This window comes from Tenrec ecaudatus, chromosome X (genome assembly GCF_050624435.1).
Source record: "Tenrec ecaudatus isolate mTenEca1 chromosome X, mTenEca1.hap1, whole genome shotgun sequence".
Classification (NCBI taxonomy): domain Eukaryota; kingdom Metazoa; phylum Chordata; class Mammalia; order Afrosoricida; family Tenrecidae; genus Tenrec; species Tenrec ecaudatus.
The window spans coordinates 16,664,537-16,691,295 of NC_134548.1; the positions used below are offsets into that span (position 1 = coordinate 16,664,537).

The 26,759-nt window shown below is 41.4% G+C and overlaps 1 protein-coding gene and 1 pseudogene across 3 annotated transcripts in view; one reads left to right on the forward strand and one right to left on the reverse strand.

Moving 5' to 3' along the window:
• RPS6KA3 (ribosomal protein S6 kinase A3) overlaps positions 1–15,527 on the reverse strand; it is a 96,529-nt gene extending 81,002 nt beyond the window's left edge. For 2 of the 3 annotated variants that reach the window (XM_075539595.1, XM_075539594.1), the window contains exon 1: positions 15,214–15,527. In XM_075539595.1, coding sequence (XP_075395710.1) covers positions 15,214–15,282 — 69 coding nt within the window. In that variant the 5' untranslated portion in view covers positions 15,283–15,527. The remainder of the gene's footprint in view (positions 1–15,213) is intronic. The other variant, XM_075539596.1, reaches the window with a different exon arrangement.
• A 7,474-nt stretch (positions 15,528–23,001) lies between these two features.
• On the forward strand, positions 23,002–24,056 carry LOC142433873 (cofilin-1 pseudogene; annotated as a pseudogene).
• The last annotated feature ends 2,703 nt before the right edge of the window (positions 24,057–26,759 follow it).

Genomic DNA, 26,759 nt, shown 5'->3' on the forward strand with positions numbered 1-26,759 from the left:
GTCTAATTATGAAAGCCATACTCCTAAATCACACACAAATCTTTTAGTAGTGTAATTTCATAGCCAGAGTCTAGACGTTTCCTTCTGTGTATGCTTCTTTACCATTCAGGTTTTTGTCCAATTGACAAGCATTATTTTTTCAAACAGAAACATCATTAAAATAGTAAATGCATGATAGTATTAAACATTTAACCACAGACTAACTTAACCACCAAAACATAAAAGCAGATGGTTTGGGGACTATAAAATGAAATAAATGGAAGGGGAATTTTTAAAACACTATTATCAATCAATACAACGAATAAACGAAAAAACATTTAAAGCAAAAGTATATCAAAATGAATACTAGGTAGATAATGCATTTTGTAATATAAAAAAGATTTTGGGTTTTCATGGGTCTATAAAATACAACATAAATCGACCACTTCCTAGCATGCAGTAAATTTAAAATTCTAAAAAGCAGGTATAATACTGATATTTTCTTGTTATGATTTATTAAAATGTTGAACAAGGCCAAAAGAAAAGTACTCAAATTGGCATCCTTCTAAATAAGTACTGAGTCCAGGAAATCATTAACAGCTCTCATTTATTTCGTCTATTTTGTTTCAAAGGAGCCCTGGTGGCGCGTTAACTGTGCAGCTAACCAGAAGGTTGGTGGCTGAACCCCACCAGAAGCCCTAGGGAACAGTTCTTGTGTCCTACTGGGTCTCTTTTGAGTTGGAATGGAATAGCTGGAAGTGAGTATGTTGTTCACAATACACGTAGGCTCTCAATTGAATCCCAATTCGTCATTTTTAAAAAAACAGGTATGCTACATAAAGCAAAGAAAAATGGTTGAGTGAATAGCTTATCAGTGTCAGAGCTATTCCATTTTCAGATGTGATACTTGAAGACAACTCTGAATTCACAGCTCAAATTCCTTACCACATAGGAAAGCTATCACATTCCTGTTTACTTACCTAGCTCTAAGCTTATTTTCCCCTACACACACACATACAGACACACATTTTAAAAATAAACAGTAGAGAATACTAGAGTACTTCCATAACAGCATATTCTGAAAGCATTCAATAGTTAAATATTCTATGAAGGGTTCAATGTGCTAAAATAGCAGTATCAAATATAATATTTGAAATATCATAATCTCAATATATTCAGACTTTCAATAGGCCTTATATTAAAAAAATCAATCATAAACTTAGGGTGGGGAATAAAAATCAAACACAATTTACCACTAAATTTAAATCTGAAAACTGGTGTGACCTTGGACAAGTTATTTTCTTCCTGCTACTTATCTACAATCAAGAAGAGTTCAATGGAAACTTGGCCAGCATGAGGGTGAACATCCGCCATTACTAGCGGGCAAGCCACTAAATCTAAGCCTAGACGTGTCTTGTAGTTTCTTCATCCATAAATTATGTGAATATCTAAGTTATCTTCTAGCTCGACATAATTTTATGATCCTGTGACTATGTTTTATTACATCTGACAAAATGACTAATTCTAAAGTCTGAGTACATCTCTTTTGCCCCCAAAATATACTCTAATCTATACCCTTCTCTATACCCTTGCCAATGATGCATTTGTTCCTAAGTGTAAACAAGGGTCATGGCAAAGAACTGCCTTTAAATGTCACTTAAAATAAAAGTTATAAAATGTAAACTACATTTTATTTTTTTCCTTAAGATCATTCTATTGGGTGCTCTTGCAGCTGTTATAAAACCCATACATCAGTTGTAAACTACATTTTCTATGCAGATTAAGGAAACAAAACATTTTCATAATCTGTTATTTCACAAGTAGAAAAAACCCAAAGTGTCAGCTTTTTAATTGAAATTTTGTTCTTTTCTACTCCCAAACCTATCCCCGAGTCTCCAATACATTCAAACCTCATCCTACTACATGATGGAATTGGTTGTATCTTCCATAGCTGCCCGGTGATCAGTATCACCTGGAATTCTTGTTATAGTCCTGGCCTTCCCCATACCCTAAGTGAAACAGAATTCTCAAGGGTAGAAACCATTGACCTGAGCTCACTGCCGTCGAGTTGATGCTGACTGTACAGGACAGGGTAGAGCTGCCTCTATGAATTTATGAGACTAACTCTTGATGGTAGCAGAAAACCTCATTTTTCTTTCTCCAGTGGAGCTGGTTGGTGGTTTCAAACTGCTGACTTTGCATTTAGCAGCCCAACATGTAGCCGCAAGGCCATCAGAGTTCCTTGGGAAACCACAGTAGAGTGACAACCTCATGGATTGTGTAGCTTGATGTATCAGGTTTCTAAAACTGGCTCTTTTCTTTATTATGGGTGAAACTTTGGGCAAGTTACTTAACATGGTTATCAGTTTTCCAATCCTAAATTATGCCTGAAATTGTGGGAAGGTTCAATATATTATCAATATATTGTTCAAAATACAAGTATTAGCTTCTTTTTCTCTCAGCTTATCTCCTCCAGGGTAAATGGAAAATACTCTTATTTTGGGGATTTTGACTAAGCTTATTGCTCTCGTGGGACCACTTTCATTTCCAGGGTTAATAAATCTGAGGTCTAGAGAACTCTTAAATATTCTACTTAAGTTAGCTAATTTAGGAGCCTCGAGATCATATCTAATAATTTAGTCTGCTTTCTCGAGGCTTCATGAAGCCCTTTTATCCAAACCATAATAAGCTTCAAAGCCCAAGTATGTGTTTGCTATGTAAACAAAACTTAAACCTGTCAATTCACCTATAAAACAAGTGATATGTAAACGCTTGCTGAACTGAACCCAATAGACATTTCCAGCACTGTAACTGCCAATTAAGCATCACTTAAGATATGAAAAAGCACAGTTTTACAGACACCCCAAACACAAAGACAGCATTAACAGCTTACAAGTAAATGAAACAAAGAGTAGGAATTTTCTCATATATAACTAGAGCTTTAAAATTAAACAGAAATCAAGATTTCATTGTCAAGTAGCAACTCCATTTTAACACAGGTGTTTTAAATAAACTGATTGAATTTACTTGTAAAGTTGAGAAGAAACCATCCAAATCACTCATGTTAATAACCCTCTACCCACCCGACCACCCCACCCCTGCCCGCCCCGCCCCCGGCAAGTATAAAGGAATCCTAGTGGCACTGTCATGGAAGCTTCCACTGTAAACACAAGGTTGGTGGTTCAAACACACCAGTCACTCCTCAGTTAAAAGATGAGGCTGTTTGTACCTACATAAAAGATTCACAGCCTTGGAAACCATGTATAGAGTCATTGGAGTTGGAATAGACTTGATGGCAGTGGGTTGGGATGGGTTGGTTGTGTGTGTGCAACCAATCTAGTAGTAAAGCTAGTTTATTTTTGATATTATGAACAAAACTGTAGTTTCTAATTACAGCTTCATGATTAATTCTGGCTTCAGTGCAGTAAGCATGGAGAAATAAACTGAACAATGAATGCATATATTAAAGACAGAAGGAAGTTATCATCAGTTCTAGTTTAAAACTAAAACTAAAAAAAAATAAACACAACCCCTTATCCATAATAAAATTAATTTAAATTCAAGAATCATAACTTTTCTTTCCATTTATTCAAATTATTCTTTAACATAATTCTGATTAAAAAAATTAGGACCCTCCATTTGCTTTTTATGTTTATCTCCAGGTATTGAATATTTTTATAGCTTTTTTGAATGACAGCTTTTTCCATTATATGTTTGATTGGTTATGAATGGTACATAGGCAAACTATTTCTTGAGTACTGAACATATTTTTGTAAATTACCACCTTACAAGACTGATATATAGTGGATTTTCTTAAAGTGTCTAATTAGATTATATAAGAATGTCAATCTTTCATTCTTATTTCTAACTCTCTGATTTTCTTGCCTAATTACATTGGCAAGCTCTTCTAGAATATAAAGGGAGATCATAAAAATACCAGGCATTAGACTGACTATAATATAATATATACCCACATCAAGCAAGATGCTGGCTATTGAAGAAATACTTTTTCTAATATTAATAACACCCCTTTATTTCTGTTTTTATTAATGTAAACTACTTCAGTCAAGTTTGAAAATAGTTTGGCAGTTGCTCAAAGCATTAAACATAGACTTACCATTAAAAAAAGTTGAGCCCATTCTAACTCAGTGATCCTACAGAGCAGTGGTTCTCAACCTTCCTAATGCCGTGACCCTTTAATACAGTTCCTCATGTTGTGGTGACCCCAACCATACAATTATTTTTGTTGCTACTAACCTCCACTCTGTCTTTACCTGGGAAATCATGCTCCTCTCCCATCCTCCATCTGTGTGTAGGGCTGATAAGGAAATGGTTTTGTAAACTAAGGACTAACTGCATTTTCCTGGCTTATACACTCAAGCAAAGTTAAGGCTCCACATTTGCTTCTTTTGGATTCAAGTACTTTGACATAGCAAAATAATGATTTTTAATCAGCAGAGGGTGGACAAAAAGCCCAATATTTGAACTTTTACTTATTGTTGCTCTTTTCAAACTTGTGTTTAAGATAACTGATCAAATAACTCAGAGGCTATATTAAAATATTGGAAATGGAAAATGAATTTTGATGAAATACTAGGTGGTGCATGATGATGACTTTGGGCTGGTAAGCTGCAGCAGGTCTCAATTTTCTTATATTAAGTAGGACTGGGCTAATTATTCTCAGCTGCAAAACGCAATGCTCCCAAACATAAAATACCATATATACTCGTGTATAAGCGGAGTTTTTCAGCACATTTTAATGCAGTTTTTGTGGTAAAATTAGGTCCCTCGGCTGATATTTCGGTTGGCTTATACTCGAGTATATACGGTACCGCTTTCATCTTCAATCTTGTGGGCAATCTAAGACACATCCACTTTCTAATTTTAATTTACATAGTAAACATAATACAACATTCTTTTGGATAGCTAAATCTCACCACTGTTCTGGTGTTGTACTTTAAATGAGAATGTCACTTAAAGGCAGTGGTTCTCAATCTTCCTAATGCTGTGACCCTTTAATACAGTTCCTCATGTTGTGGTGACCCCCCACCCCAACCATAAATTATTTTCGTTCCTACTTCATAACGTTAATTTTGCTACTGTAATGAATCGGGTGACCCCTGTGAAAGGGTCGTTCGACCCCTAAAGGGGTGGCAACCCACCGGTTGAGAACCACTGCTTAAAAGCTATTGGAACACCAACCTGTGTGATCATGAGGTATCAATGGGCTCACATTATTAGGCATCAAAGACCCAGAACAAAATTCAATGTGAATGAGGGGGATTGCAGAATGGAGACCCAAAGCCCATCAGTAGACAATTGGACATCTCCTTACAGAAGGACCACAAGGAAGAGACGAGTCAGTCAGGATGCAGGATAGCACTGATGAAACATATGACTTTCCTCTAGTTCTTTAATGCTCCCTTCCCCTCCACTATCATGATCCCAATTCTACCTTACAAACCCAGCCAGACTACAGCATGTACATAAGTACAGATAAGAGCTGGAAACACAGGGAATCCAGGACAGATAAATCCCTCGGGACCAATAATGAGTAGTAATACCAGGAGGGGAAGGGTTAGGTGGGGGCGAGGGGAATTGATCACAATGATCTACATATAATTCCCTCCCAGGTGGATGGACAACAGAAAAGTGGGTGAAGGGAGACAGTGGTTAGTGTAAGACATGAAAAAATAACAGTTTATAAATTATGAAGGGTTCATGAGGGAGGGAGGATGGGGGAGGGAAAAAATGAGGAGCTGATACCAAGAGCTCAAGTAGAAAGAGAACATTTTGAGAATGATGATGGCAACAAACTACAAATGTGCTACACACAATGGATGTGTGTATGGATTGTGATAAGAACTGGATGAGCCTCCAATAAAATGATTTTAAAATAAAAGCTATTGGAATTGTTATAAGTGCAGAAAGCTAATTTGAGGGGCATGTACCACCTAGTGGTGTTCCGCAAAACCTGTAGGGTGGGAGAAGAATAAGCCCAAGTCGATTAAACAGCGTCTGAAATCACAGTGATTGTATTTCTTATTCATGAAACATTTTAGCCCATTAATTTCAAACTACAAATAGGAAGGAAGGGTTGAAAATAACTATTGCAGAGAAAAATGTAATTGTACCAATCCTATAGTCTAGACTATAATTTCACTGTTCAATATGGAAGCCAATAACTACATGTAATTGTTAAGATCTCAATAAAATGAAATATAATTAAGGATTCAATATCACTGTCACCAATAGCCACATTTCAAATTTCAAGTGCTCAATAGTCAAATGTGGTTAAGTCGCTACTATATTGGATATTACTGATCCAGTGAAATTGCTTTCTTTTAAATAAACCTTTCCTATTATTTTATACTTTTCCGATAAATGCCTCTGCTCCAAAATGTGAAAAGCTAAAACAACAGTTTTGTAACTCAAGTTTTTAACTTTAGACTCTACATGATTTCTGGAAGGAATATTTCTCTCAAACTCTTGCACTTGATATGGATTTCAATCTATTAATGTCAAGATGATCTTCTGCTTTAGGGTATCCGTTGACTTCTGTTTCTAACACATATCAAATGAGCAAACCAAGTTTTCTATTACAAGCTCTGTGGACCAGAGGATTAGTACCAAGCTCACAGAACTCTTGAAGACCAGGTCAGATTTTAAGAGGCGATCATCATACATAAAATTATAAAAATCATTTCCATGGTGAACAAAGCATAGCCAGTTTCTAAGGTCTGTCAGAAAGCATGAATATAAATAAAGGTTACGACGGGGAAATCTATTTTCATTTATGCTAGTGCTATGACTCTACTAACAGAGGCGAGGAATCACACAGGAAACCTGAAAATGCTTTTGGATTTGCACACAAACACAAGGAAGGACTGACTATTCAGGAAGCCAGTACTGTATTTCATAAGGGAAAAAGAGGTTTTACAATATGGACATCTAACTCTAGGTGGGGCAGTAGGATAGCTTTTTCTCTTACAGCCATCAGTTCCCGTGCTCTCTACTTTCTAGCTCACATCTATAAACAGAAGGTAAATAGGTAAGAATAGGTATTGCTCAGGAAGTGAGCCATTCTGATATGGCTATGTCAAATTATAAAATAATTGTTTATTGATCAGTGGTACCAACACCCAAGGCAAATCTGTTACAAAAAGCCAAAGTGCATGCAGACATACTGCCACTCTTTAAAGGATAGAACTTCCCCTTATGATTTACAAGGCTACCACATCATTACAAGAGCGGAATGTCACATCTTTCTCCTGTGGAATGGCTGGGGTCTCAAACCACTGACCTTTTGGTTAGCAGCCAAGGAATTTACCACTGCACCAGCACAGCTCCCTCTTAAGTAATGTAACCATCAAAGATCTCTTGTCCCAGAGATAATGTGTACATGGATATTATGTTATTTAGTCAGGAGCAAGTTTTTTAAAAGTTTTTTTTAAAAGATTAAGCAAAAATGTTACCAAGTTAAAATGTATCAAAATAGTATCAATTGTAACTTTAAAAAATATTTTTGCAATTCTAATGTAGGAATTCATGAAAAAGGAATGGGAATGGTAGTCTAAAGAATTTCCAAAATTTGGTTATTCCATGCCCATTTGTTGGATTTTGTTTCTGTTTTGATTGGGGAGGGCTAGAATGGTGGTTGGGGTATATATACAACTTTTAACATCTCCAGAGATCTTTTAGTTTGATAAATATTTATTTGTACTATTTAAAGGCCCCTGCACCAATGCTGCATAAGAAACGAAATGTAAAGATTATATTTCTAGACAGGAAAACCTTGTTATTCATGGCACTGTCAAATAACCGAAGAAAATGTGCTTATAGTAATGAGGAGGGCAGTGTGTCAGATTCATTTCTTTTCCTAAAAATGAAATTAACAGAACCAATTGATCCTCTAATTCAGGCTTTGCAAATGATAAAATATACACAAGCCACGTAACATTTTGTTTTGGTATGCTTGAAAGAAAGTTAAAATTCTAACTATTGACACTGTATGTTAACTTTAGCCATTTCTTCAGGGACGTACCTCCAACACTGAGGTTGCCATAAAAATATATCATGTCAAAGATTACAAAGCATCATATGTAAGACACACCATTATTTCATAAAACAATTAGGAAAAAACCTGCTGTTAATTCAACTGTGGCATACCATTGTGAGGAAATCTCCAATTTAAGCAATGTTAATTGAAAGAGTGAACATACTTTCCTTCCAGTCACCCATTTTTTAAAATATTCTGTGTTTCCAGTGAAAGTTTACATAGCCAATTATGTTTTCATTTGACCATTTCTATAAAAACTGTTCAATGACAGTAGTTACATTTATCTCAAGTATCCACAGTTTCTTTTGTGTTCTGGGCTTTGCCTTTCTTGTGCTCTAGTTTCCCTCTCTGTCCCCTCATCTTCTCTACTTTGCTTAAATCATAGCTTCCCAAATTTAGTTTGGTCTATCACCCACTTAAAAGGATAATTACTCAGCACCCCCAACTCCTGGCAATTAAACTATTTTTGCACTATAGCCCATAATCCAGGATAAAGTGTAGGCATCTGCTTTTTCAACTTTCTTGGCTCCTTTCCAGTGCTCCTGCAGCAATTGTTGATCTTTGCTCTCATATAAGAGCTTTAAATGGAGCATTGTATTTCTTCTTCAAAATGTTTTTAAATAGATATTTCTCTTAAATTACCAATATTGAGGGGAACAATAGAAAAAGGACCTGATTCAGAGACTTCTGCTCACCTTAACATTATATTCAGATATTGTAAATTAAACAAATTTTTAATTGTTCTGCTTCATTCTGAATAAATAAATTATATCAGAGGAAAAACACAGAACTTCCTCAAGACAGTTCCTTGAGAGGTGATCCCATATAATTAATATTTATTGAACACTTAAACCATGCACTGAATCAAGTGCTTTACATATAGTATTATTTTATTTCTTTCTTACCACAACCTTATGAGGTAGATATTATCTCCACCTCTCATTTACAGATAGGATGCTGAAGCTTAAGAGACATTAAATATAACTTGCAGACAGTTACAAAGTCAGTAAATGGCAGAGCCAAGAATAAAACTTGGGGTGGGGGTGGGGGGTGTCTTTAGGGCTCCAAAGCTTAAGTCTTTTAACACAGCCATACATCCAAAATCTGTAAACTTCTTCCAAAAGGAAATACTTATTACATCAATCATGTTCATTTAAATAGGCCAAATGTATTGAATAAATGGGTTTGTGCTATATGGCTACAAGCGTCCTAGTGGCATAATGCTTCAGCACTCCGAGGCTAACCAAGTTTGCTGGTCTGAACTTACCAGGGCTCTTCGAGAAAAAGATGCTTCTATAAAGCATCTTTATACAGTCTATAAGCATCTATAAAGCATCTTTATACAGTCTTAAGCATCTATAAAGCATCTTTATACAGTCTGCTTCTATAAAGACCATAGCTTTGAAAACCCTATAGGACAGGTATATGGATACATTTTATCCTGAATTTGTTTTAGAATACACATATATATCTGTGTGTGTTTTGTTCAATCTTGACACATTTTACTTAAACATTGTGATTTATGGTTGTTTCAGTCTTGTTTTTATATTCTATATTAAATAGAGGATTCCTGGTGGTTACGCATTGGGCTGCGATTTGCATGGTCAACAGTTTGAAACCACCAGCAGCTCCACATGAAAAAGACTGGGCTTTCTATTCCCCTTAACAGTTACAGTCCTGGAACCCCATCGAGGGTTGCTGTGAGTCACCATTGACTTGATGGCAGTGAGTTTTCTGGTGTCGATTGACCAGAATATTTAAGATCTAATATTTGTCCCGGATTAATAATACAGGTAGCTGTATTAACTCAAAAAGAACACAATGATGGAAAAAGACATCTCACATGAAGTATTAAAGTGTATGTGTGCTTGTTTTTCTTATTATGTAATTTGAGTAATGGGATGTGTAACTTATATACTTGCTCAATTATACTGCAATGCTTAAAAAACTTGTTATCATCAAAACACATTAACAACTGAGAACAATCACATTTATGCATTACCACTGAGACCACCAAGATGTCACTGTTGTACAGTAAACTCTGAAAGCTAGGGCCAAAGTACCTGGCATGCACTAGGTGGATTGAGCCAGTTCCATGTTACCCACCATTTGTGGCCCGATGGGTCACAAATCTCTACAACAAATTCTCAATTGCAAGAGTATAGGCTAGTTTTAAAAGGGGTGCTAATAAAAAAAAGGTATTTGGAGCAATTCCTCTGTAATTTAGACTTCTGGACAAATCATCTGCTTTAATAGACATTGTGTGTAAATTTCACTAGTTAGGTATGGTTCATACACAGTGAGTCAAATGATTATCTTAATATATACGCCTACTCTTTACTTGTATATTATCTCATGTAAGCATTTCACATTTAAGACAATAGTTAAGATATTTTTAATATATAACATACATTACACATATAAAATACAATATATTATATATTTTCCAACTATTTTGTGCATTAACATCAGAGGTCTGGCAGTAATGTGCCAGGAGGTGCATGATAAGAGTAACACTGGAAGTGATCGTTTTGCATCAAATTGGCTGCATCATGATTCTCAGTGGTTTGGCAGCTATTTCATGGTGAAATCTGGCAGTTATAAAATGATGTAGTCATTCTCCATTTTGTGATTCCATGTGACCAATCTCTATTTCCACATGCTTATTTTCCCATAAAGTCTTGGTCTCCAGAACCTACCCATGTCCATGGGTGAGTACAGTTTATAGTGCATAAGAAACATTACGGAAACTCAGATATAGTAACACATTTTGAGTACAGTAATTATATTTAATTCCCATCACAAAGTAGTATTCATATGTCATTATATATCTCAAAAAAGTTAAGTAGGATTTCCCGTGGTTGGTTCATAACTATGGGCTGCACATATACATTGGATGCTTGTAACTTCAAGACTGCCTGTATTTTTTATTGCTCTGCAATTCACTGAATGTCAAGTCCTTGGTCAGGCAAGCACATCCCAATTATGCCACTCTTCTTAAATAAAAAAGATAACATACTTATCGTGATTTCTAGAGAAGTGCCTTTTTAAAAGGGCAGGATACTTTAAATAAGTTTATTTCTCTACTTGAAATTTCAAATGTACCCAGAAGTTTCACATTTTAGCTCTACCCTCTTAGTGTAGGATCCAAATAATGATCAAGTTGCCAAACTAAAGCAAATTTTCTTATAGTTTAATTTGACAGAAACAGATCATATAGCATAATCACTAAAAACAATGAAGTGTGCAGCAGCAATCAGTCCTGTTAAATGACAGTTGACATGAACAATAACTGTCCTCTCCTCAGATTTTCACTTGGAGTAAGGAAAAGAAAAGATATGGGGGCAGGGAAAAACCCACCAAAAACCCCCCAAAGCTGGTAAAAAATCCAACCAGAAAAGTAAAAGAAACTTAAAACTTTTCCCCACAAATCAACATTCATACTGCTTTCCTCTATAGATGAAGTGTAACAAGCCTTCCCGATATCGATATGGTAGAAATAGTATTGATCCCAATATCTTTTCCCCCAATATCATCTGAGATTACATTCACTAAAGATCCTCTCCAACACAAAGACCTCATTTTTTAATACATAAACTATTAACTGTTACTAGAGCTCAATGCACTGTGGGTACCTGTTAAAGAAATTCAGTGACTGTTTTACACGTGTTTTTATAAAGCAAAATGATCCCTTAATGTGAATGCTTTTGAAAAATGTTCTTATTTAGACTTACTATAATTTCTACCTACTCCAATGAAATTGAGAAAAAGGTGTCATTCTACATCAGGCTCATGAATGACCCAGTAAATGTTGTTCCTGACAGCAATGATAAGGACTTAGTAGAAACAGAGAAGCCACAACCCTTTGCTATCGGTTCTCTAAACAGTCAAAAACTAAAAACATACTGGCATATTTTAAGTAACTCCTTAAGGAGTTCTGAATTCACCATTTGGGAAGCAAGTTGTTTTTTAGCTTATACCAACCCTTGCTTTGCTTGCATAGTACTTCCTTTATTATCCTAAATTTGCTCCTTTAAACATTTGGCCTAGTTCTAACCTATCATGTTTTGCCTCATGCCTTAGTTCAACCACAAGGTTGTTTTGTTTTGTTTTGAGCACCATGAGACCCGGGGGAGGGCCTAAAGCAGGAAGGCTACTGCAGTACTTACAGGACAACAGAAACTACTTGTATACCATGCTCTTTTAAAATTGTTCATGTCTCAACATGAAATTTAAAATGTGAGGAACAGAGATGAGCTCTGTAACCACCCTTCCGGATCTTCTTGATTCCTTCACTGTCTAGCTAGGGACTCGGGTAAGTGCTGGGGCTATGGAGCAAAGAGCCTGCTCTCAGGAGTTCATAGTCTGCTAGAGGCTGAGACTATTAAATGTTAAGTACCTGTAAGACCAACTTTGAAATCTCTTGATTTTTGGAGAAAACTCTTGATTGATTTACTGAACTAAATGGCTATTAAGCAAATACTCCTAATGTAACTCTGACAAAAGATTATTATTTTCTGATAGGTACCTACGGGGGAACATGATGACAGAATGGTAGATACTACTATTACAAGTGTGAATGGAAATTCTCCTTTCTTCACTGGCTTCAAGATTTCCACGTATGCATCACAAGTAACTTACCTGGAACAACCGAAACTAAAGATACCAAACACAGAAAGGCAATCTGTGAATATCCAGTTTAAATAAACCTAGGCAACATTAGCTCTGTTTGACATACCTTACAGGGCAGTAACTGAAATACCCAGAGGTTCCCAACAATACTTTCAATTGTGTGAAAAATACATGATCTCTAACTACTGGTTTATACCCGGATTCTTTCCACAGAGCCTTTGAAGCAGCTACCCTAACTGAAAGCAAACTACATGAATTGTAGCCACCTGGCTTTAAATGGTGGCTCTCCCATTGGTTATTTATCATCTTTGTGCTCGCAACATCTGAGATTCAATCTCCTAATCCTTAGCAATGAGCAGGGGCCCTGCTGGGTCATAGGCAGGATAAAACTAGAGAAGGCAAAGCAGTGTCTGGCATACAGTCGGTGCTCTCTAGGAATTCATTTTCTCTCTTCTTTTTCCAAATATATGCCACACAGAAAAATAAAAGGGTGGATGTAAAGAATTTCCCCTTGCACATTGATCCATGCCAAGCAGAAATGTGCACTGGATTTTAATGTACAAATGTTAATGTTTACCTCTAAAAATTAGGTGCAAAGCAAATTTAATATCTTTCAACGAGTTCAGCGTGTTGGAAACATTTTAATAACGGTTTAAATTACTTACGTCAGAAATGTTTTCTGAAGGAAACAAAATCAACGGTAAGCATCCCCCCTCACATACAATTTTTCTCATCTCCAACGGATGATGAAAAAACTCGGGGCAGACTTTCTAATAGTATATTTATAGTATACGACTGGCTAGCAGGATAATTTCAAATGCGATCCAGTCATTCAGTCTCTAAGATGTTTTCCTTCTAAGGATTGGTTAACATAGCGACGCTGTGTCTCTTTTCAAGAGCAGCGTTTCGTTTAGATTGTAAAAGTAGGATCCTAGTCGCCAAATAGTAAGCACCAAGCATGAGCACTATTACAACTCTGCCAGCGCTGGGGAAGAGAAAGGAACCTTTTAGACAGCAGTGAAGGTGACTAGAAAAAAACGAGGAAAAAGCTATTTGAACTCGCCCCCTCCCCCTCCATTCTGCCGAGAATGCAAGTGTCCCGCATATCAGATCAAATAGAGCCTTGGTCTCACTGACGTAACCAGTAACCCTATCCACCTCACATTGCGGAGGCCGGCAGGGCCAGCGGTTGCCGCCAAGTACACCAACTCATCAGAGCTTGTCCCGTTCCACCCCCGCGTTTCAGTCATGCTTTCCAGAAATGGGGTCACTCAGTAACTATTACACACAGTCAGACTGGCATCCTGTAATCCCCCGCCCCCACCCCCCAAGTCCGCTGTAGGGAGAGAAGAGGGGGGGAAAAAAAAGTAAAGAAGAAAGAATCGCAGACGCGCCACCATCTGAACTGATTTCCCACTCGGGAGACCAAAATCAAAGTAACCCGACGCCATCAAGTCCATTCCGACTCGTGCCAACCCTCTACGACTGAGATAACTACTCCCTAAGGTTTCCAAGGCGGTCAACCATTACAGAGCAGCAGACTGCCTCCTTTTTTCCTCCGAACCCACCGATCTTTCGAGTGCCAATAAAGCACTTAACCACTGCGCCACCAGAGCTCCTTCCACAGAGGAAGAGGCGCGCTACTACCCTGCAGTGGATCTGGTCTGGAGTCTTTTCCCAGATCCCGAGCTGGTGCTGGGGCAGGGGACCCTGTGAAAAGCTTAGGGCCACTATGTAGCCTGGGCATTTCTGTTTGGCAAAAAAAAAGAAAGAAAGAAAAGAAAACATTCGCAAGGCACCCGGGTAGGTGTCTCAGGATGGTCCCCAGATCCCAGAAAAACCTTTAGGGCGACCCTTGATCTCCTTGACTATCACCTCCATGGGCAGAAAACTCAAGTTTTACTCCCAGGTTCTCAAGGACCTCAGACACAGATTGGGAGGGGGGGGTGTCACTTCAGGATCCCGCTTTCCCCTTTGCAGTAGCAGCTGCGGCAGATGGATGGAGGCAAAAAAAAATCCTTGGCTGTCCAGCACTTCTTACCCGAAACTCCACAGTTCGCCACCCTTGCCCCAGGCCCTTCCAGTTTCCGCACGCCGGTCTCCCCGCAGCATGCTCACCCCAGACCCCACTGGAGAACCCCAGCTTCCAGGGCGACCTAATCCATACCGCTCCGCCACCCCTCAAAGTCGCCCCCGTCTGGAATAGCTCCCGATCCGGCAGGGCCAAACTTCCCAACTCTAGGCTGGTCCCCGCTCCTCCTCTCCTGTCCCCCACGCAAAGTTGATCACAGGCACCTCGCAAAGCCTCAGCGCCCACTCCAAACCCCACGAGCCGCTACCCTAGTAGCCCCCCGAGCAAGCGAGGGAGGAGAGGTTGAGAGTGGATCACCAAGAGTCAGGCAATAAACCAACCCCAAACTCCCAGAACCCGAAGGGAGACCCGGGTGGCGAGGAAGCAGCCGAGTGGCCGGTTCCGCGAGGGAAGAGAGCCGGCCGGGCGAGGGGCAGGGACTCGCACCGCCCGGCCGCCCCGCCGCACTCACCTCTGCGCTGTCGGACGGGCTCTCCACAGCCATCTTCTGCCACGGGTCCGCCAGCTGCGCCAGCGGCATCTTCCCCCCCGACCCGCCGCGTTCACCGCCTCCTCCCGCCCCGCCCGCCTCGCTCCGTCGCCGCCCGAGCCCCACGGCAGCAGCGGCAGCTCAGCAGTGGCAACAGCGGCGGCCGCGAAGAGGTTTCCGCGCCGACACCAATCGTCCGGAACGCCGCGCGCCCAGCCGAAGACACCCGCGCGTCGAGGGTGAACCTCGCGCCACCGCCGGGCACGGGGTCTCGCCCCTTTCTTCCTCTCCTCCTTCCGCCGCCGCGACTACAGCTCCGCCCCCCACCCCCACCCCGCCCGTTCCCGCGCCCGCTCCCAGCAGAACAGCGGCCGTCGCGCGCTCCCCACTTCCGCTCACAACATGGCGCCTAAGCGATACCTGTCTCTCAGAGCGAGGCTGGCTGCCGCCGCCGCCGCCGCTGCCGCCGCCGCGCGCACCCGGGGCGGGACTTACCCAGGCCACGCCCACCGTCCGGCGAGCTGCGCGCCGCCCCGGTCCCCCCCCCCCCCCCCCCGCTTCTTCCCCGCTGCTGCTTCGGGCCTCGCCTACTTTCAGGAAGGGCGAGCCCGTGAGATCTGGGGGCGTCGAAGAGAGGGGAGAGAAAGAGGAGCGGCCAGGCTGGAGGGGCGGGCGGCTGAGAGTCTGTCACTGCCACAGGTCTGAGCAGGTCGGAGGCTCTCCGGGGACCAGAGCAGTGGCCTCCGCCCCAAAGAGGGGGAGCGGCGGTAGGCGCAGGGGGCGCAGTCCCAGGCTGGGTGCTGTAGGGTGCCTTTGCTGCCCGCCTTCTCCAGGGAAGCGTGCGCGAGCGCCTGGTCTGGGAGCACACCTTTTAAGTGCCTAGGACCCGCCCCCTCCAGGGTTATACTCTAGGCAGTCATCTGCCCCACCCCCAAACAGGGACCTGGGAAGCTTAGCGACCAGCGCCCCCGGCGAGGTCAGGGGGAGGGGTGCATGAGAGGCTCCATCCCGATTGGATTACGGTAGCGCTCCAAGGTGCACCCTGTAGTCTTCAATGTTTGACATTGTATTCGGTCTGCCTTGGCCACCCTTCTTCCTCTGCACGCACGCACACCACCCCCTTCTCAAGCCAGCGGAACCCTCCTCGGGCTCAGGTCCAGAACTCCAAAGCTTCCCCCCCCAGCCTCCCCCCCAAATCCCTGCTGCCTGGAACTTCGTGAAGGAAAGCACAGAGAGATTATTGAAGTCTGCTTCTCGGCAGAGGTCGCGGAGTTATTGAAAAAAATTCATGTAGACAGATGCGCGGGTTTCCTGCTCCACTGTTGACTTTAAATAAAAGATTAGATTTAAAAGTCAGGCTGGGCATGGGCAGCGGAGGTAAGGACAGAGGGCGTTCTGACTCATCTGTGCCAAGATGGGAGGATCCAGGGCTAAGGATACCCATCCCTGCGACAGCAATGGAGCCGCAGGGGTCGAGTAAATCTTGGGAGTAAGAATCCCGGGAGGATTTGATCCCCTGACCACCCTGCCAGGTGTGCGAGCGCGCTGAGAGCGCCTCCTGGGCAGAAAGTGTAAAAGTGAAGTGAGTGGAAAGCTACTGCAGTCACTGGGCAACCGCCCAGCAAGGAGAAGGAAAAAGGCAAAAGGAATTCTGTAGGCCGCCTAATCCCGTGGTGCCCACAGGCCGTGACCCAGGCATCCCTGGCCTCGCACGCCCCGCCACCACAGCGAATCCCCGCCGGGCTGCCCGCACAAGCTTGGTAGCAGCTCCCTTTCATCCTTTCCAGCCCTAGACACCTGGGGCGCCCTCGCTTTCCTCCCGGTACAGGTGTGAGCTCGTGAGATCACAGCCCCACGCCTAGCCGGCTAGTCTGCGCGGGCGGCGCGAGGTTCCTAGCAGAGTCCGAGAGAGGCAAGGGTTAGGTTCTTACTGCTGCCTTTGCTCAGGCTCCCTTTGGCGCTCGCCACCCCAGGAGGCTCCATCTGCTTAGGGATCGCGAAGAGGCGAACAGAGAGACGGAAATCCCCGCTGCGCACCCTGTCAGGCAGCCCTGGACCTCGGGCGGGCAGGCGGACAGTTTAGGGTTGGGCGGCAGGCTCATCTGCATGGCTAAAGGGGCCATGTAGCTAGTACTTTTGTCATCTCCTCCAGCTGGCTTGATTCAGGTGCTGCAAAGCCAAGCTGAATCCAAACTCAGCTAATCGGGCAGCTCGATCTCTCTGTACTTCATGACATTAAAATTTACTGGCAGAAATGTGAAGATAAAGCGTTGTGTACTATTATGCATTTATATATTCAATGCCCAATTTCCCTTTCATTAGCATTGAAAAGCCACCTCCCTAATTCCTTATAGAGATAAATTGGTCAATTTGGTGGGTTTAAGGTAAATTAGCCGCAGTGAACAAGTATTCCATTTATTATGTGCCTAACACCATCCAGTGCCAATTACTCGCCTCAAAGGATGAGCTGACCTTAAAAAAACAAAAAACAAATTGTATGCCATTTTCAGCATCAACTTTTATTTATTACTTTTACCTTGAGGCACAGAGGAATAACTTTTAACACAAAGTTAATTGATCGGTAAGAATAATGTGAGCAGTGGTGACAGTGTGGGAAGTAAGCATTAAATGAACTGATAATAATGGTCTAAAGTACTACGAGCACAGCTGCCTAACACACAGTGCTAACTCAATAAATATTTGTGGATTGATTTAGAGAAACACCCTCTTCTGCCTTTTGCACAAGGAAAAAGTGATGGGGGGGTATTTTTTAACAATAATCTTTAAAAAAAATCTTTTGTATGAAGTCCAAGAGTGGTGCAACCACTTTCTTTGCTTGGGTGAATTTAGAAATATAAAATGAGGATAGGGGATTTACATGCAAGACGATTTTTATTTTTCAGGTGAACCAAAAAACTAAATCCATTCCCATCAAGTTGATGCCCACTCATCACAGCCCTATAGGAGAGGGGAGAACTGCTCCTGTGAAGTTTTGGAGACTGTAACTTTAAGGGAGTAGAAAACCCCAACTTTGTCTTTCTCCCGCCAAGTGGCTGGTGGTTTTGAGCTGCTGACATTGTGGTTAGCAGCCCAACATATAACTTCTAGTCCTTAGCAGCAAAAAAAAAAAAAAAACAACCCGAGTGCCCTGGACTGGACTACTTGAAACTTTTTTTTTCCTTTCCTGTTTCACAAGAACTGAAAGTGAGGCTTTTCAAAGAAGAACAATTATCTCCAATCTTTAGACCGCTCACTCACTGCCATCGAATCGACATCTACTTCTAGCAACCCTATAGGGCAAGGTGGAATTGCCTTGGTGTTTTTCTGAGACCTTAACTTTTTAACGGGAGTACAAAGATCTGACTTTCTCCCACGGGGTGACTGGTGATCTATACCTGCTGACATTTTGGTTAGCAGCCGGATACATAACCACTACCCACCAGGACTCCTACTTAGTCCTACAAAGCTTAATATCCTCAAAATTGGTCACATGTGGTATGGGCCCATACAGTGGAGTTGTCTAAATTGACGAGTCCCTGGGTAGTCCCAAATGGTTAAACAGCTGAGGACTAGTTGAAAAGGCCTGAATTCATCCAGACTCCAGAGGAACCTTGTAAACTCCTTCCAAAAGACCAGTCTTGAAAACCATGTGAAATGGTTTTACTCTACACACAAGTTGGAATCAAATTCCTATGAGTACATTAATGAATGTTAAGTGACACCTTCATATTCCACTGTCTTTTTGGCCTCATTTATGCAAACCCAGTTTGAAAAATGATTTAGTTACCTGCTGATTGTTGTTCTTCCCCAAAGTACAAATCTCTCAGTCAGAAAAGGAATATTGGAAAGTTATTACTTGAAGCTACAACAGTGTGTTGAGACAGCAAATGTTGGTTGAAAATCTGGACTAAGTTTCCAAGAAATCATTCCTAATGTATGACAGGACAGGCAGATTTAACCTCCACTGACCCACCAATTTCCTGCTATAATTATAACCTTTGCATACAAGTTTAAATATGTGTAAAGGGAAGCTTCAAACTGGAGGCGCTCCTGTCAGCTGTAAAAATGATGGGGCCAATATGCATTCCCAGAAAACAAAAGGTCAGAATGTAAACTATTTTGGGAAGAATGTGTCAAGATGTAAACATTTGGTTCCCAGGGGAAAAATGTGTTCATGACTCTAATCATATACAACTAAGTAGAATCATGCACAACAAAACCAGCTGGGACCACTCACCTTAGTGGTCTATCACTCCTTCCGAGCCAAGTGGCTTGCTTCTACATTTTAAAGAATTTCAAACTGAAGCTGGTCTTAACCACAATTAATCATTAACCCTCTACCGTTCCTTTGTTCTCCATGCACTCCCTTTAAACAATGGATAGTTTTGCATATTTGCTTAGTGTTGCCCAGCTGAAGCTGTATTGTTCCTCAATAATGCTCCTTTACTTTCACTGCTAACAAGAGATTTGTTCTTTGATATTTCTGGTATCAGAAGCAGAACTTCAAAGATACATTATCTTTCATGATCCTAAAGGCATCTGCCAGCCATAGGCACAATACTTGCTGGGCCAATCCTTACTCTGCAAATTCTTAGGATCATTGAAGATTATAAAACCTCTTGAGTCCAAACCCTTGCATCGTTAACTCTTTAGGTTTTATTGTTGATTTTCTTAGACACTTATAAGTTAAAGTTTGTTGTTACTGTTATTATAACGTGAAATCCCATGTCTAAAGGTAATCTGGGGCCACCTTCTGGGATGCTGGATCACTACACAGATAAGCATTATGGTCTCTCACCATGCATTTTCTTGTCTGTCTCACTTAACTTCACTTGAGATAGTTCAGAAAATCAGTGGCTGCTCTGGGGTACTTTCTAAGTGTAGAGACCAGTATATTTAAGATCCAAAATAAGAAATTATGTCTAGCAAGCAGAATTAATTAATTAAGTTTGGAAACAAACTAAGTTTTGTATTACTGTTACAAGGAATCTAGGAATTTTAAGACATAACAATATGTGGGCATGAGCCAAGGTACAATGATTAGTCTCTTCCCATCAAGAGTAAAGAAGAATGATGAAAATTTAAAGATACATGGAAACCATTCGACCAGTGGATTAACGGACCACACAATTATGTCTCCACAACCTTTTGAGGCCAGAAGAATTAGATGGTTTCCAACTACCACTAACAACTGCTCTGAAAGGATCGCATTAGAAAGGCCTGAATAGAGTGGGAGAAAAATGGAACAGAACTGAAAATTGTAAGAGATACCAGGATTATTGGTCAGATAGAAATTGGTGGGGGTCTCAAGGTTATGGTCCTTAGCCTTCAGGTATGGAACTGAACTCACCTCAGCATTCGAATAATCAACCATTCAAAATAAAAAGGGAAGCGTTTACCTAAGAACAATGTTCAGAGGGTTAGGAAAGAAGGAAAGATAAAGACAGGAAGCAAGGAGGAAGTGGGATAAGGGATGGTATATTGAGGAGATTGGGATGGATGAGTTAAATCAAAATTGTTGAATGTAGAACTATAATCTGCTCTGTAGACCTTCACTCGAGTAAATCAGTTATCAGACATCAAAAAACAAACAAAATCATATTGGGTGCACACCTCCATGATATGCTCGCTGAGGACAAACAGGTGCATAAGCAAAGGTGGCGAAGAAAGTTGATGGTGCCCGGGTATCAAAAGAGATAGTGTCTGGGGTCTTAAAGGCTTGAAGGTGAACAAGCGGCCATCTAGCTCAGGAGCAACAAAGCCCACATGCTAGAAGCACACCAGCCTGTGCAAGCACGAGGTGTCGAAGGGATCAGGTATAAAGCATCATAAAGAAAAAATCTTACCATAGTGAATGAAGGGGGAAGTGCAGAGTGGAGACCCAAAGCCCATTTGTCGGCCACTGGAGATCCCCTCACAGAGGGGTCTAGGGGAGGAGATGAGTCAGTCAGGGTGCGATGTAGCACCCATGAAGAATACAGCTTTCCTCCAGTTCCTAAATGCTTTTCCCCCTCCCCCCCCCCACTACCATGATCTGAATTCTACCTTGCAAGTCTGGATAGAGCAGAGGTTGTACACTGGTGCAGATAGGAGCCGGAGGCATAGGGAATCCAGGGTGGATGGTAGCTTCAGGACCAGGGGTGTGAGGGGCGATACTGGGAGGGTAGAGGGTGAGTGGGTTGGAAAGGGGAACCGATTACAAGGATCTACATGTGACCTCCTCCCTGGGGGACGGACAACAGAAAAGGGGGTGAAGGGAGACGCCGGATAGGGCAAGATATGACAAAATAATAATTTATAAATTATCAAGGGCTCATGAGGGAGGGGGGAGGGGGGAGGGAGGGGAAAAAGAGGACCTGATGCAAAGGGCTTAAGTGGAGAGCAAATGCTTTGAAAATGATTAGGGCAAAGCATGTACAAATGTGCTTTATACAATTTGTGTGTGTATGGATTGTGGTAAGAGTTGTATGAGTCCCTAATTAAAAAAATCATTCTGGAAATACAAATATACTATATGGATCACATTATTTAAATTTTTAAAAACCCAGTTAACAACAGCAACAAAATATGTAGGTTATGAGATGGGCTAGAGCACTAGGTTACCCACCAGCCACAAGGAAACTCATGAAATGGAGGTACAATGAAACAAAGCATTAACCAAACCCCATGGTAGAATCCCTACTAGAAAGATTTCCCTCAAGCTTTAATATTGTGAATAAGGTTGGGGTTTACCTATCATTGTTTTTGCATTCAATGACTTCAACAACTTATTCTTCAAGGAATTTTATTTGACTCTGGGAAACCAAAGTTCAACCACAGAGAAAAAGACTCTTAACATCCTTGGTAACTGAGCCTGGGTTCTGATCCTCTACTCTCACACTGAGAAACTAGCTTTGGGTTCATATTTATAAATATGCTAACGTGAATATAGTTGAAGTAACTTAAAATTTTAGCCATCAACTGGAAAATGAGTACCAATTTGCATTGCTTTTTTTTAGCACTGTTGTTTAACGTCCACTTTTAGTCAGAGAATCTGAATAAAATCTATCTGCATAAAATTTCTGGCTACTTAGTGAGTTTATCAAGGACTCGTTTTTCCATTTGAGTTGGTCTTATCGAAGATTTTGGTATACATTTTAAGAAAGAGAATTCTCTATATGTTTGTTTTCTGTGGTGTTGAGTATAAACCTGCCTTTTGAGCTAACCTCACAGAGAGGTGAATTTATGTGCTTTGTCTGCTTCATTTTGAGTCTGAATTTCTGTCCTGTCTCAGGAAGCCTTGATTAGAAGTTGCTAGGATTTTCTTTGGTAGGCAGTCTTAGTTTTTTTTTTTTCTCCTCCAAGAAAAACTGCTGCTTGTGAGGTGGGGCTTTCACTACCTATTATGTGAAAACTTGATACGAAGTGGTCTATTTGAAAGGTGTGCTAAAATGATCAAGTGTTTATTTTCAATGGTATAACAAGGCCTTAAAAAGGACAAACTATTCTAAATGCTTTCTCGACCGAGTGCTATAAAGCATGAAGAAGACGGGGTTATAAAATTTTAACTATTTAGTACCTTGGGATGTGCAATAAACAGCATGACTGCGTTCCCCTAGCTTCCCTATTGCCACAATTCCTCCCATGCCACTCTACGTTTATGTTGGGTTCCATAATTCATCGCAATGGCCACAGAACTCACGGACAATACATTTGAGGGAATTTATTAGCAAAAATCAATGGGGTGGTTCAGTCGGGTCCCGGCAGCAGCTGCAGCGGCTCCCATCTTCTCTTCCTCTCTCTGCCATATTCTTCTCGCTTCCGGAAACATGGCTTCTGGTGTGGCTGTCTCCGACGGAGTTATCAAAGTGTTCAATGACATGAAGGTGCGCAAGTCCTCGACACCGGAGGAGGTCAAGAAGCGCAAGAAGGCCGTGCTCTTCTGCCTGAGCGAGGACAAGAAGAACATCATCCTGGAGGAGGGCAAGGAGATCCTGGTTGGGGACGTGGGCCAGACGGTGGATGACCCTTACGCCACCTTCGTCAAGATGCTGCCTGACAAGGACTGCCGCTCCGCTCTGTACGACGCCACCTACGAGACCAAGGAGAGCAAAAAGGAGGACCTGGTGTTCATCTTCTGGGCTCCCGCGTGTGCACCCCTTAAGAGCAAAATGATCTACGCCAGCTCCAAGGAAGCCATCAAGAAGAAGCTGACGGGAATCAAACACGAATTACAAGCAAACTGCTACGAGGAGGTTAAGGACCGCTGCACCCTGGCCGAGAAGCTGGGGGGCAGCGCCGTCAGCTCCCTGGAGGGCAAGCCCTTGTGAGCCCCCTCCACCCCTGCCAGGAGCACCCGGCAGCCCCAGACCTGCCTGCGGGGGCTGCAGGCTGCCCCCTTCCTGCCAGACCGGAGAGGCTGGGGGGACCCCAGCAGGGGGAGGGCAATCCCTTCGCCCCAGTTGCCAAACAGCCCCCCCAACCCCTGGACCAGCCCACCTCCCTCCGCCCCGATGGCTCTGGCCTTCCCAAATGGCTTCTGATCTTTGATTCCTTTGTTGAAACAGACCAAGTTCCCTCCCAGTCCCCCCAGTTGGGGAAGGGGGTTGTATTTTTTTGATTAACGTCCACTCTCCATCCCCCCTTTTCCAGGCTGCCAACTTCTAACTGCAGTAGTGAGTCCGTGCTTGTTCCTTTAGTACTGTGTGTGAGTGGAAAATTAAGATGACCCGCCCCGCTCCGGCTGCTCTCCCCACCCCCCTCCCCTCCAGTCACTGACAGCCACATGTTTGGGCCTACGAGAAACCTTCAATTAAAAAAAGAGAGAAGACAATAAAAAAAAAAAATCAATGGGGTACCACAAGGAACCATCAGCCCACCATAAGGATAGATTCCTTGTTCTCCTTAGCTAGCAGCCAAGTCTCTGGTTCTCAGCCTCTCACCAGGTGGTAGCTAAGTCTCTCTGCAGTCCTATGTCTCTCAGTCACATGATCCCTTGGCCTTTGCCCCGATGGGTCAGGAAGCCAATCTTCTTGTCTCTTCGTCCCACAATCTCATAGCCTTAGGACAGCTGAGGAGAACATTCACCATAGTCTCAACACTGCTTCTCTGAGTCTCCATGCCAACGTCTCTGATGCATCTGGTCCCAGTGGCCTTTGCCACTTCAGACAGAGATCTTGAAAGTGTTCTTCCAAGGTCTTTAGGCATTCCTTCTCTGCTGTTTCCTTCTCAAGAGTGGTGCTTCCTTATAGCCAGAGGGGTGATAATAAAAATTGACCCAGCCTGTCTATTACTGTTATACACACTCTATTCACATAACCCCATCCACTCATATGTGGGGGTTACTAAGACTTGGGTAGAAAAGCCAGGTTAAGATATTTCTGTCCACTACAGGATGGTATTATTAAATTGGATTACAATATTCCTTCAAGTAACTTGATTTTGATCAATTTTATGACAAAATCATAGAATATAAATGAAATAATCCTAATATTCCCAGTGGTTCATGAAAATAAATTCATTCAGACGAAAGTTGCTATACTTATGTCAACCTTAAAAGCAAATCCTTAAAATCAAAATATTTCTTCAGAAAATTGGTAAAAATATTATATGAAGTGGTTTTATTTAGGAAAAGGGAGCAATTTTTATGAGTTCTAGAACAGAATGAGAACAAAGGCTAAAGTGCTTACCAAGACAGTAAGAAATTTTACAAGAAAAATACTTTATCTCTTGTCTTTCTCAATACCTAGGTCAGTTTAAAAATATGTAAATAAATTGAGATTATCTGATTCTTTCTTGAGACCCACACTGCTCCAGAGAAAGTTTGAAAAGCTTCCTCCCAACTAACTGATAACCTTTTTAAGACAAAAGAAAGAGAAATGATGTGGACAGTAATGAGTTATAAAATTATCAAAATGCTGTTTTCATACAGTTATCAGAAATTAGGTAGATTAACACTATAAAAAACCTAGGGACAAATAAAAGGTTAAATTGAGAAAAAATAAGAAACAGTAAAGGTTTGAATGGAAATAGAGGCTACTGAGACAAACTTTACATTAACAGTAATTCTGTTTTGTGATGTATGTACCTAAGTTAATTTCCAAGATTTCTGGGTAGTTCAGTGATATTGGATTGAATTAATAGTCATTGTGGAAGTTAAGGTTTATTGTGCCAACCTGGCCAATAAACACATGTGGGATTAACTGAAGGCCAGAGAGATACATGGCTCGGTTAGCCTCATCTTTCTTGTTCTCTGGTCTCTTGTTCTCTGATGGTTGGACCAGGGTGCAGCTATCTTAGTTCTCTGCCTCAGCTTGCAAGGCTGACTTCCTGTGAGACATCCCTGAGGAGAAGCCAAAGGGACCTACCCTGATGCAGCCCTGGGTGCTGGAGCAGCCGCATGGAGATCTCTGTTAGTGCTGAGATGCTTACACACTCACTGATTTGGCTTTCCTCCTGCATTCAGTGTCATTGTGTGTGTTTTGTGAGTTTGAGGAGGGCTTTGTAGATTGAAGTCGGGCATATGGGCTAATGTCAGACTTATGGGCTTGGACAGCACTGGATTGGAATACTTTCTTAATGTACACTTACCCTTTATATAAAACTCTTTTATACATACATGAGTTTCTGTGGATTTGTTTTCTCTAGTCTACCTAGACTAACTCAGTCATTAAAATAGAAACCTATAAAGGGGGAACGGATAACAGTGACCTATATATAGCCCCCTCCCAGGGGGATGGACAACCGATAAGGGGGTAATGTAAAGGGAGACATTTGACAGGGCAAGACATGAAAAAATAATAATAAATAACAAATTATCTAGGGTTCATGAGGGAGGGAGAGTGGCTGAGGGAGGGGAAAATGAGGAGCTGATACCAAAGGCTCAAGTAGAAAGAAAATGTTTTGAAAATGATGATGGCAACAAATGTATGGATGTGCTTGACACAATGGATGTGATAAGAGTTGTACGAGCCTCCAATAAAATGATTTAGGTAAAAAAATAGAAACTCTAAGCTCTTATTTTTTATGCCATAGAGAATGGAAAAAGATTATACATCCATGGGCTTCAAAAAATTCATGGAAAGTTTCCATTATCCCATGAACCCTTTGAAAGTCACTTATATAGATCTGGTAAGAAGTACGTTTATTTTTACCAGTGAAAGGGCTGTACTACAAGGGATAAAAAGTATTAATTTATTTGCTACAGTCAAAGTTCTTATTTATTGTGTTTAAGAGGTTAATTTATAAGAATAAAAAATTTTTAATGTAAAACAACATAAAATTATGTCTATCACTTATAAAATAGTAAAAACTTATTTAATACTGGATTAAACAATTGCTTTTATCCTTATATGATCATCCTTGAAGGAAAGGATTCAGGTTCTTAGAATAAATTGCTGAGTTCATGTTGAATCCATGTGGCTTTGTGGGAGGGAGGAGGTTAAATTTTACCATTAAAATTTTTTACAGTAATTTTTTAGTAACCTGTAATAAGCTCCTGCTAACTTTGAAAATTTTTCATAAAGGCATAAAATATTTACTTCTGTGTT